The sequence below is a fragment of the Canis lupus genome, chromosome 24, assembly GCF_003254725.2.
Source record: "Canis lupus dingo isolate Sandy chromosome 24, ASM325472v2, whole genome shotgun sequence".
NCBI lineage: Eukaryota > Metazoa > Chordata > Mammalia > Carnivora > Canidae > Canis > Canis lupus.
The window spans coordinates 24,886,206-24,903,919 of NC_064266.1; the positions used below are offsets into that span (position 1 = coordinate 24,886,206).

Sequence of the window (17,714 nt, forward strand, 5' to 3'; positions counted from 1 at the left end):
TGGACAGTGCTGGACCAAGGCAGGCCTCCACTGTGGGAGCAGACCCTCCTGCCCTAAATTCACAGCAAAGGAGGACAGAGCAGAATGTGATCTCACAGGGACAGAGAAGGAATGATCTCACCCAGTTTTTCCTTCCAAAGTCACCAAGGAGTTTATGTCACTCCTTCTCAATGTGGAAGGAGAAGGGCTAGTAGTGTTCTATCAGCACAATTCCCTCTGAGTAGAAAGAAACACCAGGAGTAGAGAAGAAGCCATTGTCATTCCAACAGGGATCAAAAGAGCCAGAGAAATCCAGAAGTCTCCTTAGAGTCAGGGTTTTCTGAATGCCCATCACTGTTCATCTTCTCAACCTTCTTTCCTGTCCCCCCGCTTAAACAAAGGAACACGTGCAAGGCCCTGCTTACTCTGGAGACCATGCTTTCTAGATTTTCTAGAAGGTCTCTGTTTCAAATATTTTATTTCAGTAGTAGATCATATACCCTTTTTAAGCTCAGAAAAGTTGCTCACCATTCTGTTAACCTGTTCTGGATTCCCAAAGGCATCTTCATTACTATTCAGGCCCACAAAGTTTCTCCCAATCTCTGACAAACCCTGCTTATTTTTCTGTTGTGCCAGGAGTGACTAGATTCAGCCCTGCCTTCCAATTGCACCTAGCAATTCACTCCAAGAAATTGCCCCAAATGGTTTCTGAAGGAGGAAAGAGTATGGGTGGTGCTGATGGGTGAAAAAAAAGGCTGTCTTAGGTGGGTCACTAAGGAGCCAGCAAGTGTAACTGTGTGCATGTGGCTGAGTTAAAGATGTAGCAGGGAGTAGGGGCCTGTGGGTCAGCAGAAAAGAAGAGCATGGCCCATCCAAAGACATTCATATTCATATATATATATATATATATGTATATATATATATATATATATATATTTAAAGATTTTATTTATTCATGAGAGAGGCAGAGACACAGGCAGAGGAAGAAGCAGGCTCCATGCAGGGAGCCTGATGTGGGACTCGATCCCAGGACCCCAGGATCACAACCTGAGCTGAAGGCAGACACTCAACCACTGAGCCACCCAGGCATCCCTCAAATTCATATATTTAAAGACACTATGCTGGCCAAACCAAATGAACTCTGCAGCCAGATTCTGCCCTATGGTTGGACCATGACTTGGGAAGCGATGGAGTGGAAGAATTGGAACCTGAGAGATGGAGGTTTGCTGTCAGGAAGGATGTTCTGACTCAGGTTGTTGTCATGCAGTGGTAAAGCCATGGGCCCAGGGGTGCTATTTATCAGGAGTCTTTGGTTGCCAGAAGCCTTGGGCTGCCTGGGTACTTGGAAGACCCAAATCAGACTTGTCATCAGGGATGTGTGAGGCTAAGACTGAATGACAGTGCCTGGGCAGAGTGGACTTGAGCAGAGCAGAAGCCTCTTGAGAGCAGCCAAAGGGGAGTCATGTGGCTACTGGGCAGAGAGCTAGGGGGCTGGAGTGTTGGGTCAGGTAGAGAGAACCGTGGGCCACTTTTCATTAGACCTTGTGAATCCGCATCTTTCTGAGCACCATGCTTTCTATCACTGGCCTTCTTGAAAAGCACGACACAGGTACATAAACTATAAATGGGGCACTGGGGTGGGGAGGACCTGAGGTATACCTAGAGAGATGGGGCGTGGGTCCAGGTTTGGGCCAGATGGGGGTCAGGGCCTTGTTTGTCTCTTTCCTTTCCCCTGCCTCCTCCTACAGATCTTCCCCCTTTTCTCTGCCTCTTCTTCGACTATTTCTTCATCCCCCCTGCAGCCGTTAGGAGATAGAGTTGGATTAGTTCATCCCTAAGACCTTTTGCGCTGCTTTCTTCTGGACACGCTCTAGGAGAGGACTGTTTCCTCAGTGTGTGATCCTCGGGCAGATTCCTTAACCCCCTGTGGAGTCCAGAAGGGGGCTCAGCAATACCTGCTTTGTCCTCAGGGTGAAATAGAGTAAGAAAGGAAGAGGAGGCGTGTGCCTGGCTCCTGATAGGCGCTTAGGGAAGGCTGGCTTCGTTGGTGTCTCTGTTTTTTCCCTCTCTGTCCCTCTCCACTTCCTCATTTGTTTGCCTCTTTCCCCTCTTCCTTTTCTCTCTCCATCCTTCCTCTCTTTATTACTCCCCTCCCCCCACCGCATTTCTGTTTCCACAATGACACGCTGTCCACACTGGGTCTGAGTCTGGGGCTGAGCTGGGGCTATCGAGCAGAGGTGGACATGAGAGGTTCCAGTGGGTAGGAGGGTTCCCATGGCTTCCGCCTACCACGGGTGAGCACTGGGGGCAAAGGAGGGTTTCAGTGCAAAATTCTAGTAGCAGTCTTGCTGATTCTCTTTCTTCTCCTCAATTTCTCTTTTTTTCTCCCCCAGAAAAGGAAGCGAGGCCGAATCACATTTGATACCATGGACTTCGTCGCAGAGGAGGTATGCATAACTCTGACCTTGCTGCTGAGAATGTTCTTTCTGCACCATGGCCTGGAAGAGGCACGGGGCTGGGTATCGGGACAGCTGGGTCCAGTCCAGGTTCTGGTGCCAACCCACTGTGTCACCCTGAGCTAGCCACTTGATTTCCTCATGTGTGAAATAGCCGACCTCAGTGATCCCAAGATTCCAGTCCTGACATTCCAAGGCTGTGAACCCCGTTGAACCCACTGTCGCCTTATAGCTGAGCAGAACCGGCAGGGAGAACTCCTGTACTTGGACCCGTGGAAAAACAGCAAAACTCAAAGTAGAGGTGGTGAGAGTTCCAGACACAGAAGAAACAATCAGGGTGGGGGAGAAAGGCCTGGCCTGTGTGTGAATTCTGGCTGTGCCCCAAGCCCTCTGACAGACACTGGGCAGGCACCCCCTTTGTGGGTATCAGCCATTCTGGCAAAGAAATGCTTCATATCTGGGTGAGGCTTTGGACTGTGTGACTTGTTCTCTGAATTTTAAGAATTGTTATCTTCCTGGCTTCTTTCCACCAAATCTTGGATACTAAATTAAAATTTAATTTATATTTTTAAAAGGGCCTACCTTGTATAGGAAAGACCTGAGCTCTTACCAGCTCTAGGCTTAGATCTGTGTCTGGTTGTGGTGATTCTAGGTAATATAACATCCCCACCTGCCCTTAAGGAGCTAAGTAAGAGTTAAGGTGAGGAAACTTACCTGGGAAGTTAAATAGCAGAATCAGTTTCGTAGGAATCCAGAGAAGGGAGTCTCTAAGGATCAGTGGTGGTGAGAGAGAATTTCTTTTTTTCTTTTTTAAGATTTTATTTATTTATTCATGACAGACAGACAGAGAGAGAGAAAGAGAGAGAGAGAGACACACAGGCGGAGGGTGAAGCAGGCTCCATGCAGGAGCCTGACGTGGGACTCGATCCCAGATCTCCAGGATCAGCCCCTGAGCCAAGGGTGGCACTAAACTGCTGAGCCACCCAGGCTGCCCTGAGAGAGATTTTCTAAAAGAATTGGAGCCCCAAGTGGGCCCAGAGAATCAGTTTTGTTCATAGAAACCAGAGGCATCTGTGTTTTGTCATAAAAACCCTGCGATAGAAATCCCAATGGGTTATTGATAGCAAGAGAGGGTTAGGAAGGAAGAAGATTGGATTCAGACCTTAAAAATGGCCAACATGGGGCACCTTTGGCTCAGTCAGTTAATGTCTGACTTGATCTCAGCTCAAGTCTTTATCTCAGGGTCATGAGTTCAAGCCCCATGTTGGGCTCCATGCTAGGCATGGAGCCTACTTAATTAAAAAAAAAAAAAAAAAAAAAAAGGCCAACACTTCTATAGTCCTGACTGGGAACCAGGCCCACTATAAGCCCCTTACATATATTAGCTCTGCTATTTATAAATTCAGGTTCTGCTGCTCTCAGATAGGGAACTGAGGCTCAAAGGGAAATGATTTGTCCTAGGACACACCACCAGGTAGGAGCAGGCCAAGGTTCAAACCCAGGCACCTGGCACCAGAGCCTGTGCATTTAAAAAATTTTTTTTTAATTTTTATTTACTTATTAGAAAGAGAGAACCAGCAGGGGAAGGAGAAGAGGGAGAAGCAGACTCCCTGCTGTGCAGGGAGCCCAATGTAGGACTCAATCCCAGGACCCCAGGATCATGACATGAACTGAAGACAGAAGCTTAACCAACTGAGCCATCTAGGTGCCCCAGGCCTGTGCATTATTAATCATTGAGCAACACTGCCCTTCTGAGTGAACATGCAAGGCTTCAGATCTGTTGTCCAGAACTCCTCATCATGTTCCACTTTTTTTTTTGCTTCTAGGACAATTACTTTATGTAAGATTAGCTGGCATTCATTCATTCTTTCCATAAATTTTTATTTTGTTGAGTGCCTACTGCATGTGAGATGTTATTCTAAAATGGGGTAAATAAGATAGATGAAGCCATTATCATGTTTTTAATGGAGCTTATATTCTAGAACATCTTTGTCCAATAGAGTTTTCTGAGATAATGGAAATGTTCAATTGTATGCGTTGTCCAGTATAATAGCCGACAAGACACATGTAGAACTTGTGGCTAGTGTGACTGAGGAACTTTTTTTTTTTTTAAGATTTTATTTCTTTATTCATGAGAGATACGGAGAGAGGGGCAGAGTCATGGCAGAGGGGGAAGCAGGCTCCCTGCGAGTAGCCTGATGTGGGACTTGATCCCAGGAACCCAGGATCACGACCTGAGCCTAAGACAGACGCTTAACCACGGAGCCACCCAGGTGCCCCTCAGGAACTTATTTTTTATCTAATTAAATTTAAATAGCCACATGTGGCTAATGGCTGCCATATTGGATAATGCGGTTCTAAAGTGAGTGAGGTAAAAAATAAAATAAAATAAAATAAAGTGAGTGAGGTGAGTGTGTGTGTGTGTGTGTGTGTGTGTGTATAGGATGGGGAAATGACAGATAATATACACATTAACAAAAAAGAAAAAAAAAGAATAAGGTAATTTCAGAAAGTATGAACTGCTTTGGGAAAAATGATTCCAAGACTTGCTGAGAAGGGGGCCTACTATTTTAGGTCAAATGATCCAGTAGGACTTCCTGAGGATGTGGTAACATAGGAGCTAAGAACTGAATGAAGAGAAGGAAGCAGCCATATCCATGTGAAAATCCAGGGAAGAACATTCCAGACAGAGGAAACAGCCCAAGCAAGACTGTAGGAGAGAAGTGAGCTTGGCCTCTTCAAGAGAAGGCTAGAGCCTGGAGAATGAAGCTCTGAGAGAGGCAGGAGGCAAAGTTGGGGGGATGGGTAGGGAGGAAGGCTCCATTAGGCTGGAGTACCGGCTTAAGACTTTATCCTAAGTGAGATGGGCAGCCAGTAGGAGTGTTAACAACTCAAATACCATTTTCCCGGGACATGGGACTGTGGGTGAATGGATGGATCTGTCCATCCACTAGTCCATGAGTTCTGGTTCACCAGGGTTAGTTTCTGTAGGTTCTCTTTATTTCTTAGTCTCGTGTAGTATGCTAAGGTATAGGCTGAGGGAAGGGAAGTCTCCCCTGGCTGCAATGTACATATGCTGAGGGGCCCCTGAAACCCAGGGAGCCCTATATTGACTCGGTGGGTGGTCAGTGAATGGCAAAGGCAGTATGGTTAGGAAGTGGGGATAAGTGTCTTGGCACGTAGCTGGTCTAGGTTATAAGCCTGTTCGAGTGCCTTTGTCTGTTATATGGAAATAATAATTGTGCCTCACTTCTTGGGCTGAGCAAAGATGCCGTGAGATGATGTGTGTAAGATGCATACCCTGATGCCAGACACAGAGTGAGCACTCAGTGAGTGTAAACCACTATTGTCTGGGGAGTGAAGTATAAAAGCAGGAGTGTGGGGAGTTGCCCACCAGCTCCTGGGGGAAACTTCTGAGTCTTGTGTGTCACTCTGGTCCTCTCTCCCCAGGGTCACTTCCCTCCAAAAGCCATGCAGATCACGCAGAAGCTGCCTTCCTGGAGGACAGAGTCGGAGATCCAGGCCCTCTGTAACCTCCTGCAGGTTCTGGACAGCTACCGCAACTACTCAGAGCCCCTGCAGCTGCTCCTGGCCAAAGTCATTCGCTTTGAACGGTCAGTGAGGGACACACCCCTTGGTGTCAGGGCTGGGCTGGGCAGGGAGCACCTGCTTGACAAGGCTATGGCAGGGCTGCTGGTGTCTCCATGGTACATCAGCCATGGAAAGCTATCTGTCCGCTTACTCGAGTGTTCATTATTATGCTTGTTGCATGGTTGATCTTCATTTATTGACCAGTCTACCCAGAATGAAGGAGCCATCGAATCTAGAGAGGCTCTGGTAGGAACCTCAGAAAGGATCTGGTCCAGTCCCTCCTTTTTCAGATGAGGAAGCAGAGGTTCAGAGGGTGACTCATACTCTGTCACCCAGGTGATGAGGGGTAGGGCTGAGACTCAAACCCAAGCCCTAAAAGCTACAGTGGGTCACAGGTGATTGTATGATGTCCACATAGGAACTAGGGCAAGGGTCTGTGAACTTGGATAAGAAAAAAATTTATATCTGTTTTCATTAACCTGTAACTAAACTTTATCATTTTCTTTAATCACAGATGTAGGTAATGAACCACTATAGTATTAGCTATTCCTGTGACTTTTTCAACAAAAGAAATCACCAATATTACACATTCATGTTGTTGCAGGTTTCTCAAAAAAGAATTTATATTCATCACATCTTTGAAATTGTAGTAGTAATTAGAACACTGCTAGATTGTGTTATTCAGTGCCGTAATAAAGATGCACATACATTGCTATACCACAATTCTGGTTTTTTTTTAAAGAATTATTTATTTTAGAGAGTGAGAGAGTATGAATGTATACTCCTGTGAGCATGAGGGGGCACGAGAGGGAAGGGACAGAAGGAGAGAATCAGAAGCAGACTCCCTGCTGAGCACAGAGCCCAGCTCAGGCCTGATTTCATGACCCTGAGAGTGTGACCTCAGCCAATATCAAGAGTCAGATGTTTAACTGACTGAGCCACCCAGGCACCCCCACAATTTGGGTTTTGAAAGACAATTATTAACTGTTCGTTATATTTTATTTTATATATTTATTTAAAAAGAATTTTTAGGGGGATCCCTGAGTGACTCAGCGGTTTAGCGCCTGCCTTCAGCCTAGGGCATGATCCTGGAGTCCCAGGATCGAGTTCCACATCGGGCTCCCTGCATGGAGCCTGCTTTTCCCTCTGCCTGTCTCTCTGCCTCTCTTTCTTTCTGTGTCTCTCATGAATAAATAAATAAAATATTTTTAAAAAGTGAATTTTTAAAAGATTTATGTATTTATTTATCTGAGAGAGAGAAAAAGAGAACACAAGTGGAGGGGAGGAGCAGAGGGAGAAGGAGAAGCAGTTGGGGCTTGATCCCAGGACCCTGGGATCACGACCTGAGCTGAAGATAGACGCTTAACCAGCTGAGCCACCCAGGTACTCCTATTTTATATATTTAAAACATTATTCTGTGAAGCCTTCACCAGATTGTCAAAGGGTCCATGGCACAAGATGCACCATATAAATACCTTGTACTAGAGAAGTCTAAGAGGTGTGTGTGGAAATATTGCCATTTCTTGGAAATTTCAGTGGCTTAAGAAGGGCAGCCTAGCAGAATATTTGAGCTTAGGCCTGTCTTGAAGATCTAGGATGTGAGGACACTGTAGTCTGGGCCCTGATACTTTCCTTCATGGAGGTCATAGGTCACATAATCACAAACTAGCTCTAGATAAAGGCCTGTTATAACCTGTGCAGGATCTTTTTACAGACAATAAGCCCAGGAGAGGAGGGAACACTCTAGTTAGCTTGGCCAAAGGAGATTTACTGATGAGGTGGCAGTTGAGTAGGTATTTTTGACAAGCAGAGGTGTAGACAAGAACATTCCAGGCACGGGGGACCATCTGCTTTGTTCTAGCCTGGTAAAGAAGAGCAAGTCACCGTTGTCTTAAAGTGAGATTCCATTGCAGGCAGAATGGTGTCAAGCAAAGAAAAAGAATCATGGAGGTAGGAGCTCTGGAATGTAATGCTGCATCTGCCAGCAGATGTGTGACCTCAGACACAAGCCAGACACCTGAAGTGTGACCTCAGACACAAGCCAGTTAACCTTGCTGAGCCTCAGGAATGAGGACACTGGTACAGATTTTATGGGTTTGTGTGAAGATGAAGAGGTGGTGATTGTTAAAGCCCTTTTCAGCTAGCTGATTATTTCTGGGACTGGAAATGCGCAGATTAGACAGGATTCTTTCAGTCACAAGTGATAGAAAACCTAGCTGTAAGGAATGCATTGGTGGCTCATGGATCTGAGAAGTCCTGGGATAGTCCTCCAGCTTCTGGCTCAGCCGGACTCAGGGGCCCAGTGTCCCCAGGACCCAGTGTCCAGGTCTCTCTCCACCTCCTCACACTCAATTCTCATGAGCCACTTTCTGCATCAGACTCTCTCTTGTGGCAGCAAGATGACTGATTGCCTGTGAATCAAGAAAAGGTATTTCCCCCAAAGTAAAGTCAGGGTGCAGCTGGTGGAAAAGGTGACCCGCTGCTTGGCCACAAAAGCAACGGATGTCTGCCACGGGAGATTGGGGTCCAGTGGTGACTCAAGTGTGACTCGCTGTGTGCCTTCAGCAAGCCTGGGGCACCCTAGGTCTCCATCCTTCAGCTACTCATCCATTACTTTCAGGATTTGGTCATTCGTTTATTCAGCGGCTATTCACTGAGCATTTACTGTGTGGAGCATTTACTGTGCCTTAGCCAACTGACAAAGGCTCTGCTCTCAGGAAGCTTCAGTCTGAGGGAGGCAGGCAACTGGGTGGATGTTAGTGAAGAGCTCAAGCTTGAGCTGGAGCCTGGCTGCTGTGCGGGCTCTTCTGGTCCCAGTCTGTGCCTTCATGCTCCAGAAGCACACAAGGCAGTGCAGGACTCCTCCCAGCATGGGGCCAGGCTCCCTGTTGCTACCAGGCTCATTTCCCAGCTGACTGTGCCTGTCTTCTTCCATCTAGGCATTGTCATCTGGGCTGTCTCCTCTTTCCAGACTTTTGTGTTCCCCATTACCTTCTGGGTAAAATCCAAAGTTAGCCCAGTATTTGAAGTCATGTTTGCATGTGGTCTTGGTTTGGTCTTGGGCTTTTCTACTGGCCATGGTCTTTTCTCAGGTTTGGTCGCAGGCGAGTGATCGTCAAGAAGGGGAAGAGGGGCAACAGCTTTTATTTCATCTACATGGGCACAGTTGCAGTGACAGAGGATGAGGATGGCAGCAGCGCCTTCCTGGATCCCCACCCCAAATTGTTGCACAGGGGCGATTGTTTTGGGGTAAGCACAGGGAAGGCTCTGCCTTATTCGGGCAGGGTTGGGGGCTCGACAGGACTCTGGCTAGAACAACCAGGCCCAGTCCTGCCTTCTCCTAGGTGTAAGTCACTGCCCTGTTGTGGGACTTAGCGCTCTTACCTGTCACAGGCCAATTGACTGGACCAGGTGATGTCCGAGGCTGGCTCCTCCATCTGGATGTTTAAGGAACATGTTCCCTGTATAGCCCCACAGAGATCCCTCAGTGAGGTATCCCTCAGTGAGGCCGCTCCAGCTTCCTCTCTCTGATCTAGTCGAGCTTGTTACCTCTTGTTCCACAAGCAGCACATTTAAGAGGGAGGGGATAGGCCCCCCAAAGTGGTGAATGAGAAGAAGCTCAGGGCCAGCCAAGGAATCTGCAATCCGGGGAGTGGAGATTTCTGGGGGGCATATGGAAGCAGGAAAGAGGTGGGCAAGGCTGTGAGCAGAAAACCAGAGGTAGCCTCTCACTTACCCATTTCCATGTCCATCCAACAGGAATTGGGCCTTCTGAATCCTTTGGTATGGAGAGCCACCATGGTCTGTATGGAAGAAACAGAGTTCCTCGTTGTCGACAGAGAAGATTTCCTTGCTTATAAGCTGGACCAGGAATTCCAAAAGGATGCTCAGCATCGCTTTGAATTTTTTAGGTACCTCCACCATCAGCCAGCATCTTCCCCTGTGTGTTTGTTAGGTGCCTGGCTGTCCTAGGCCCCGTGGGAAACCGTAGGTGCTCTTCTCTCTGCCTAGAATGCTGTGGAGATGGGAAACACCTCCCACCTGGCTTCTCTGTCTAGCAAACTCCTACTGTACCTTCAGGTCTCAGCTCAAACATCCCTTTCTTGTGGGATAGTACTAATAGAAGAGCTCATGTGTACCGAGTACTGGCAGAGCCAGGTGGGGTGCTAAACTCTTTGTACCAGGGCTTTTACCTTATCTCATTTAATCCCATGACCTTGTTTCTCTTGTTCTGTCCAGTTTATTTTTAATTTTTAAAAAGATTTTATTTATTTATTAGAGAGAGAGGGACCATGAGCAAGCATGAGCAGGGGAAAGGGGCAGAGGGAGAGGGAGAAGTCGGTTCCCTGCTGAGCAGGGAGCCCGATGTGGAGCTCCATTCCAGGATCCTGGGATCATGACCTGAGCTGAAGCAGACGTTTAATCACCAGGCGCCCCTGTTCTCTCTAGTTTATAGGTAAGGGAACCAAGCCTCCAGGTGGTGATGTACCTAAAATGTTCAATTCAGAAGTCTCTGGGCTTCACTGCCCCACCTCACTAAGCAACCTGATCTGCCCTCACTCCAGGTTGGAGAGAACCCCCAATGCTTCTATCACACCCTGTGTTTTTCTTTTTTTCTTTTTTTTTTTTTAAGATAGATAGATAGATTTATTTATTTATTTATTTATTTATTTATTTATTTATTTATTCATGAGAAACACAGAGAGAGGGACAAAGAGGCAGAGACACAGACAGAGGGAAAAGCAGGCTCCATGCAGGGAGCCTGACGTGGGACTCGATCCCGGGCCGAAGGCAGGCACCAAACCGCTGAGCCACCCAAGGATCCCCACATCCTGTGTTTCTTTAAAGCCAGCCAAACTATAATTCTTGATCACACAATACCTCCTTTACAGTTTACTTGCTGCCCCCAGTCAGGAAACCCTTATGGTAGTGAGGGCAGAGTGGCTCTTTTGCCATGGGCACCCCCATGTTGTCATCATGCCAGGCACACGCAGGTACTCGTCTTCTCATTTCTAGTAACTGGCCTTTTGGAAAAGAATGAAAAGCAGATAAAGTATCTGCACCGGCCCTGAAAATACAGGTTGTAGGGCCATGTGGCTCCAGGGCAGTGCTGTGGCAGAGGGCTGCCCTTAGGGTGGAGGAGAGCGGAGAGAGTAGGAGCTGTGAGAGTGTGAGAGGGATGGGGGTCAGGGGAGGGCTGGCTGCAAAGGGAGGACTTAGTCCTGCCGGGAGGAGCACTGCCTGTTTTCACACAGTGGAAAAGTAGGGCTGAGATGCCATCTCAGCTCTCTGGCTTATCAACTATGTGGCCATAGATGAGTCACCTCCCTTCTCTGAGTTTGGGATCCGGCTCTGTACAACGGGGATAACAAGTCATCTCTCCCAGATCATTGTAAGGATTGAATGAGGTGATGGTGGGAAGTCTGTGGCCTGGTGGTGTCCCTTCTGTGGTGACCCTGCTTTCCTTCCTGTGTCTCCAGACTGTTCTCTGGACATGGCACCCACCCTGTTCCCCCTTGGTGCCCTGCATGGAACTCCATCCCCTGAGTCACCCGAGTTCTGGGCTCGTTATCTGTTGGAACTAAGAAAATATGAGCTGGTTGTCAGCAGCCCTGTGGGGCGGGCTGCATGTGAGGGAAGGTGAGCCCCTGAGTGGCGGGCACTGCAGGGTAGGCCTTCAGTCACAGGGAAGAAAGGCAAGAAGTGATTAGTCCAGATGTCCCCATTCATCAGGCACAGGCCCGAGTATTTCAAGTTAACAGGCTGCAGGAGGCTGGATGACATGTTTCCTTTCTGGAAATTGCTGAGAGCTGGGTACCTTCTGTGATGGAGGGCGATGAATTCTTTTTTTAAAATATTTTTACATTTACTTATGATAGACATAGAGAGAGAGAGGCAGAGACACAGGCAGAGGGAGAAGCAGGCCCCATGCAGGGACCCCGATGCGGGACTCGATCCCGGGTCTACAGGATCCCACCCCGGCTGAAGGCGGCGCTAAACCGCTGAGCCACCCAGAGATCCCCGAGGGCAATGAATTCTAACAGGATATTCCCCTCAGGAAAATGGATCTGTTTGAGTCGTGGTCTGATGAGAAGCTCTGGAACCTCGTAAACCTGGGGAAGGTGGAAAAGTTCTCATATGGGCGGCTGATCTCAAAAGACTTTGTAGAATCATCGTCTATCATGTTTGTCAGCAAGGTGAGAGGCCTGGGAGGGAGGGATGGAAGCCGGGAAGGCGCACCTGGTCTAATGTCCTGTGGCCACACAGGCAAGGGCTGAGCCCTGTTCTGCAGCACCTCCTTTTCTGAGCGTCCGTGTTCTAGCTGTAAAAGGCATACCACACAGTTTGGCCTCCCTCCCTCAGAGGACTGCTGTGAACTTTGAGATACCATGTTATAGTAGAAAGAGGGCCTCGGGGGTACCCCCTCCTTGAGCCCATATACATGCTTATTTACATACAGTTACATATTTAAATTATGCATTTGGCCCTTGAATCCTCATGATGCCAGATCACCATTTTAAAAATTATAATCTTTGGGTTGCCTGGGTGGCTCAATGGGTGAGCGTCTGCCTTTGGCTCAGGTCATGATCCTGGGGTCCTGGGATCGAGTCCCTCTCCCTCTGCCTATGTCTCTGCCTCTCTCTGTGTCTCTCATGAATAAATAAATAAAATCTTTAAAAGTAAATAAAAATTATAATATTTAAATTACAGATATGGTACAACCCACATTATAAAACATAGTTCTGGAAAGAGAGAAGAAATCACCCATAGCCTCAACACCTCAAAATAGATTTTCAGAAGTGGAGTTGCTTGGTATCATCATGCTCATGGACCTTGAAACAAGTTGCTGTCCAAAAGAATCCACTTTATCTAGCAGTGTGCATCTTTACTGGTGTCACACACCTCTGCCAGGCTTCCCTGTCCTCTCAAAACTTTCCTAATTTCATAGTTGGCAATTGCTACCTCATTGAGGATTTAATTTACATTTTTCCTGATTACTGGTGAGACTCATCGTGTTTGTTTACTATCTACATTTTGTCTTTTGTGCATTGATTTCTGTCCTGTGCCAATTTCTCTGTTGGTGATAACAAAAGCTTTGCGATCTGAGTCGACCTTTCTGTCACTTGTTGACTCTCCTCAACTACTATGTACTTTTCACAATCATCTTGAGAACTGCCCTGTTTTTGAGACCTTTTGCTTCTGTGCCAGGGGTTCTACTAGCATTGTTCATTTTTTTGGTTTGTTTTGGAACAGATAATACACGCACGTGGTTCGAAATTCAAAAAGTTCAAAAGAGTAATGTCTCCCTCTCACCTCTTTCCCCTGCTGCCCAGTATTCCTCACTGGGGATCGTCACTGTCACCATGTTCCTCTGTGTCTGTACCACAGTCTCTTCCCTGAATATAAAGGCAAATGCATGTGTATTTTCTTTTTTTTTTTTTTAAAGATTTTATTTATTTATTCATGATAGTCATCAGAGAGAGAGAGAGAGAGGCAGAGACACAGGCAGAGGGAGGAGCAGGCTCCATGCACCGGGAGCCCGACGTGGGATTCGATCCCGGGTCTCCAGGATCGCGCCCTGGGCCAAAGGCAGGCGCCAAACCGCTGCGCCACCCAGGGATCCCAGTATTTTCTTTTTTTTTAAAGATTTTATTTATTACTTTATTATTTGACAGAGAGACTGCACAAGCAGGGGAGTGGCAGGCAGAGGGAGAGGGAGAAGTAGGCTCCGTGCTGAGTAAGGAGCCCAATGCAGGCCTTGATCCCAGGACCAAGTGAGCCACCCAGGCACCCCTGCATGTGTATGTTCTTTCCTTGTTTTCATAAATGGTGTCATATGATGTAGGCTGTTCTGCAGTTGGCTGTTTCAAGAGTATTTCTGCAGATTGTTCCACATCAGTCCAGAAAGAACGTATATATATTACCATTTGTGCAGTGTTTAACTATATGATTGCACTTGAATTTATCTATCCAGTTCCCTGTTTCTTTTTAATTTAAAGAGTATTTATTTATTCATGAGAGACAGAGAGAGGCAGAGAGAAAGGCAGAGGGAGAAGCAGGCTCCATGCAAGGGAGCCCGATGTGGGACTCAATCCCAGGATCCAAGGATCACGTTCTGAGCTGAAGGCAGATGCTCAACCCCTAAGTCATGCAGGCATCCCTAGCCAGTTCTCGATTGATGGACTGACTGGTTGTCCCAGTCTTTTGCTATTTTAAGCGGTGCTTTGATGACTACCTGTGTAAGTAGTACCATTTCACCATAAATCTCCACCATAGCTCTATCAGGAAGTTATTATTATTCCACATTTACAATGAAGAAGTTGAAGTTAAGACACTTAACAAAGGCCACCCATTTAGTAAATGGCAGAGCCAGAACTATGCCCTCAAACTTTCAGTATTTCCCATATAGCTATTGCTCACATTAAGCTACCAAACATTTGTTGATTTTTTTTTGCCAAGGTTGGTTCATGCTCTGGAGGGATATGAAGATGGAAAAGACTGTTTCTCTTTCCTTATACCTCCCTTCCACTAGATACTGATCCAAGACAAAGTTATCCAGGCTAACTACCAAGTGATTAATGCAAATTCTTTGAGTTACAAGGATTTAGGAGAGAGGCCTCTCTCTAAAGGCTGGGGGTCTTAAAGAAGGCTACCTGGACAAGGTGAGGGAAGAGTTGAGCCTTGAAGTTTTGGACCATTAGACAAAAGGAGGGGCAAGATTGATTGTGTGCTAGCGCTGGCTCTCATTGGCCTGTGAGGGCTGATTAAGTTTTCAGGAGTTTTGCAAGATGGCAAACACAATAATTATCAAAAATTAAATTATATAAACCTACAATTAAGTACAGTTTATGGAAAACAAGAGTAATAGATACTGAAAATTCATAATTTCCTAATGACATTACTGCATTTTACTACTCTCTGTGCTCCAGAGTTTGTTTATGTCTGTTTTATCTATCTGGTGGGAATACTGCACAATTATACATGTATCTTCCCACCTCCACATTCTGTGACTTCATGTTGGTACCTGAAAATTGGCCCCAGCGGGAGTATATATACAATGGAAATCAGCAGACACCCTGAGTCAGGTTTTGATTTATGGTTTTGCTGATTTGTCTTAAAGCTATAGAGAAAATGTTTATGATGCAGATTACATTTAAGAGTGGGCTGGGTCTGTAGCCATTACATTGTAAATAGAAGAAAATTATGAAAATGTTTTTCCTTATTTAAACACTATTCATGGCTCCTGGGTGGTTCAGACACTTCACTTCAAAGCCTGAAGTGTCTTTGGCTTAGGTCATGGTCCCAAGGTCCTGGGATAGAGTTCTGCATCGGGCTCCCTGCTTGATGGGGAGTCTGCCTCTGTCTCTCCCCACTGCTCATGCTCTTTTTCACTCTCTCTCAAATAAATAAATTTTTTTAAAAAAATAAACATTATTTATCATAGATTCATCATGGGAGTTAATCAATGATAAGCGAAGTTCCAATATACGTAGTGCTAAAGCTAGAGGCGGTCTTAGTTAATGAATGTAATTTATACAAGAGTGAGAAGGAGTTTGCCAGTATATTACAAACCAGACTTAATAATATTAAATTTATTGGGAAAAGAATGGATTAGATGCAATTTCATTCGTCAAATCACGGTTGAATTGTAACTATAGATTGGTCATGGTTGTTACAAGAACTCAGCCAGAGTCTGCAACAACGTTCAGTGAGAATCGCTTGGCTATATGGAACTTTCAGTAAGAGTGTAGTATGTTTTATTATTATTTATAAATTGTGTGCAGCACACCCTTTACAAGCATAAGATTTATAGACATGCATACATTTTCCCAGAGAGCCAATTATTAAACTTATCACCAGGGGAGTGTTTGCGTTATTATTTATTCTGGGTTTAGTCCCAGAGAAGAGAGTCGAGACTGGCTAAATGAGCGCGAAAGGGAGTTATCACAGGATGGTGAAGGGCTAACAGACTTACTGGTGATGGGGAGGCCTGAAGGAACAGACCTTAGACTGAAGATGACCCCAAATGACTCCAAGTCAGAGTCCAGACTGGACAGTCACAGGGGCTGCCAAGTTCAGGAATCCACATCTATAGCCCCTGCCTCCACGAACATGACGGAGGTCCTCTAGTCCAAAACCAAACGTGCCCAAGTGCATCCCCGCAGGGGGACCCAAATCACCTCCTTGGCTGCAAGGGGGCTTGGGAGATGTTTGGGAGCATTTGGTTTCCAGCCTCTACACGCTAAGGGACTGGGTGCACAGGATCTGACCGAGAGGATGGTGGAGATGAGGCCCTTGCCAGCCACAGGAAATAGTTTGATAAGTTTGGAGGATTCTGATGGTCATGTGAGGAGAGTGGGGAGAGCCTAGAAGAGGGAATGGTAGCAGGGAGCCCTGAAGGCCAATCTGAATTCTTTGTAATTCCTTTTCCTCCCTGGCATCTGCTTCCTCTTTCCTAAAATTTGGGGGTGATCACCTCCAAAGCCAAGATTGCCATGTGTCCACAAATTTAACTCTGAGGTCTTTTGATAATATATAGCCAGGAAAGATAGGGGGCACGAGTGGTAAGGGATAAAAGTTCAAGACCTGCTTTTCAGCATGATGATTACATCTTGACCAGCAGAAAGTTCTGTTTTAGCCTCCATTTCTTTGTCTTACCTCATAAGGTCTTTAAGGATAAGAGCGAGTCTTGCACAGACTTACTAGTTTACATTCATCCTCAAATTCAATGGTTCTGAGTTGTTGTCCCTGGATCAGTGGCATTAATCAGTTATCACCTGGGAACTCACTAAAAATGCAGATTCTCAAGCCTACCCAAGAGCCATTCAATCCAAAGCTCTGTTTTGACAACCGTTCCAGGTGATTCTGATGTCACTAAAATTGGAGAACTCGGATTTAAGGGAAGAGTTTTTCAGATTTGACTAAGCATAAAGAACACTTCTTTTTTTTTTTTTAAATATTTTATTTATTTAAGAGAGAGATTGAGAGAGAGCATGAGCAGGAGGGAGAGGGAGAAGCAGGCTCTCCACTGAACAGAGAGCCCAATGTGGAGCTCAATCCCAGGACCCTGGGATCATGACCTGAGCAGAAGGCAGACGCTTAACAGACTGCACCACCCAGGTGTCCCTAAGGAGTTTCTTAAAAAGGCAAATTTCTGCCTTACCCCAGGGAGTCTCATTCATTAACTCTGGCAATCTGCATTTGAATAAGCATAGCCCGTGATTCTAATGCAGGCACTCTTGAAGTTCATTCTGAGAAAAATTATACAGATGTCACAAAGTGACAACAGGTGTGTATGGGACATCCTGGCTAGTAGGTGAGTTTGACTTGTCCTTTACAGTGTTTTATTCAAAGCTGATTTAATCATTATGAAGATTGTAGATAAAATTTCGGATTTCTGGTTTCTTTTGAATATTCAGAAGATCAGGCAATACCAAGCTGTACTGCGATGCAGCCCCCTCTGGCTGGAGTTGAAGAGCACCTGCCCCCATTTAAAGCGACTGCTGTTTTCTCCCATTTTTTTAAATTTCCCACCAGGCCAGCTGTTGGGAGTATTCATCTAAGGAGGCTGGGTCGTCCCAGCTCCTGTAATTTGTGGACATGGCCTCGAGAGGGCGATATCAGCAGTGAGAGGCCTGGATGTCCTGCCAAACCCGGAACGTTAGGGAAGGTAATTTTCTGGTGCCA

At 46.2% G+C, this 17,714-nt stretch overlaps 1 protein-coding gene and 1 long non-coding RNA gene across 7 annotated transcripts in view; one reads left to right on the forward strand and one right to left on the reverse strand.

Annotated features, from left to right (window-relative positions):
• The window catches only part of CNBD2 (cyclic nucleotide binding domain containing 2), a 60,028-nt gene that overhangs the window by 17,654 nt on the left and 24,660 nt on the right, over positions 1 to 17,714 (forward strand). For all 6 annotated transcript variants that reach the window (XM_025469913.3, XM_025469912.3, XM_049100466.1 and 3 more), the window contains 5 exons: positions 2,373 to 2,426; positions 5,886 to 6,049; positions 9,119 to 9,275; positions 9,786 to 9,937; positions 12,085 to 12,223. In XM_025469913.3, coding sequence (XP_025325698.1) covers positions 2,373 to 2,426; positions 5,886 to 6,049; positions 9,119 to 9,275; positions 9,786 to 9,937; positions 12,085 to 12,223 — 666 coding nt within the window. The remainder of the gene's footprint in view (positions 1 to 2,372; positions 2,427 to 5,885; positions 6,050 to 9,118; positions 9,276 to 9,785; positions 9,938 to 12,084; positions 12,224 to 17,714) is intronic.
• On the reverse strand, positions 8,658 to 9,961 carry LOC118352288 (uncharacterized). Its single transcript, XR_004809192.2, has 3 exons — positions 9,763 to 9,961; positions 9,411 to 9,487; positions 8,658 to 9,020 (listed from the first exon to the last, which is right to left on the reverse strand). It is a non-coding gene; the product is annotated as an uncharacterized LOC118352288 (long non-coding RNA).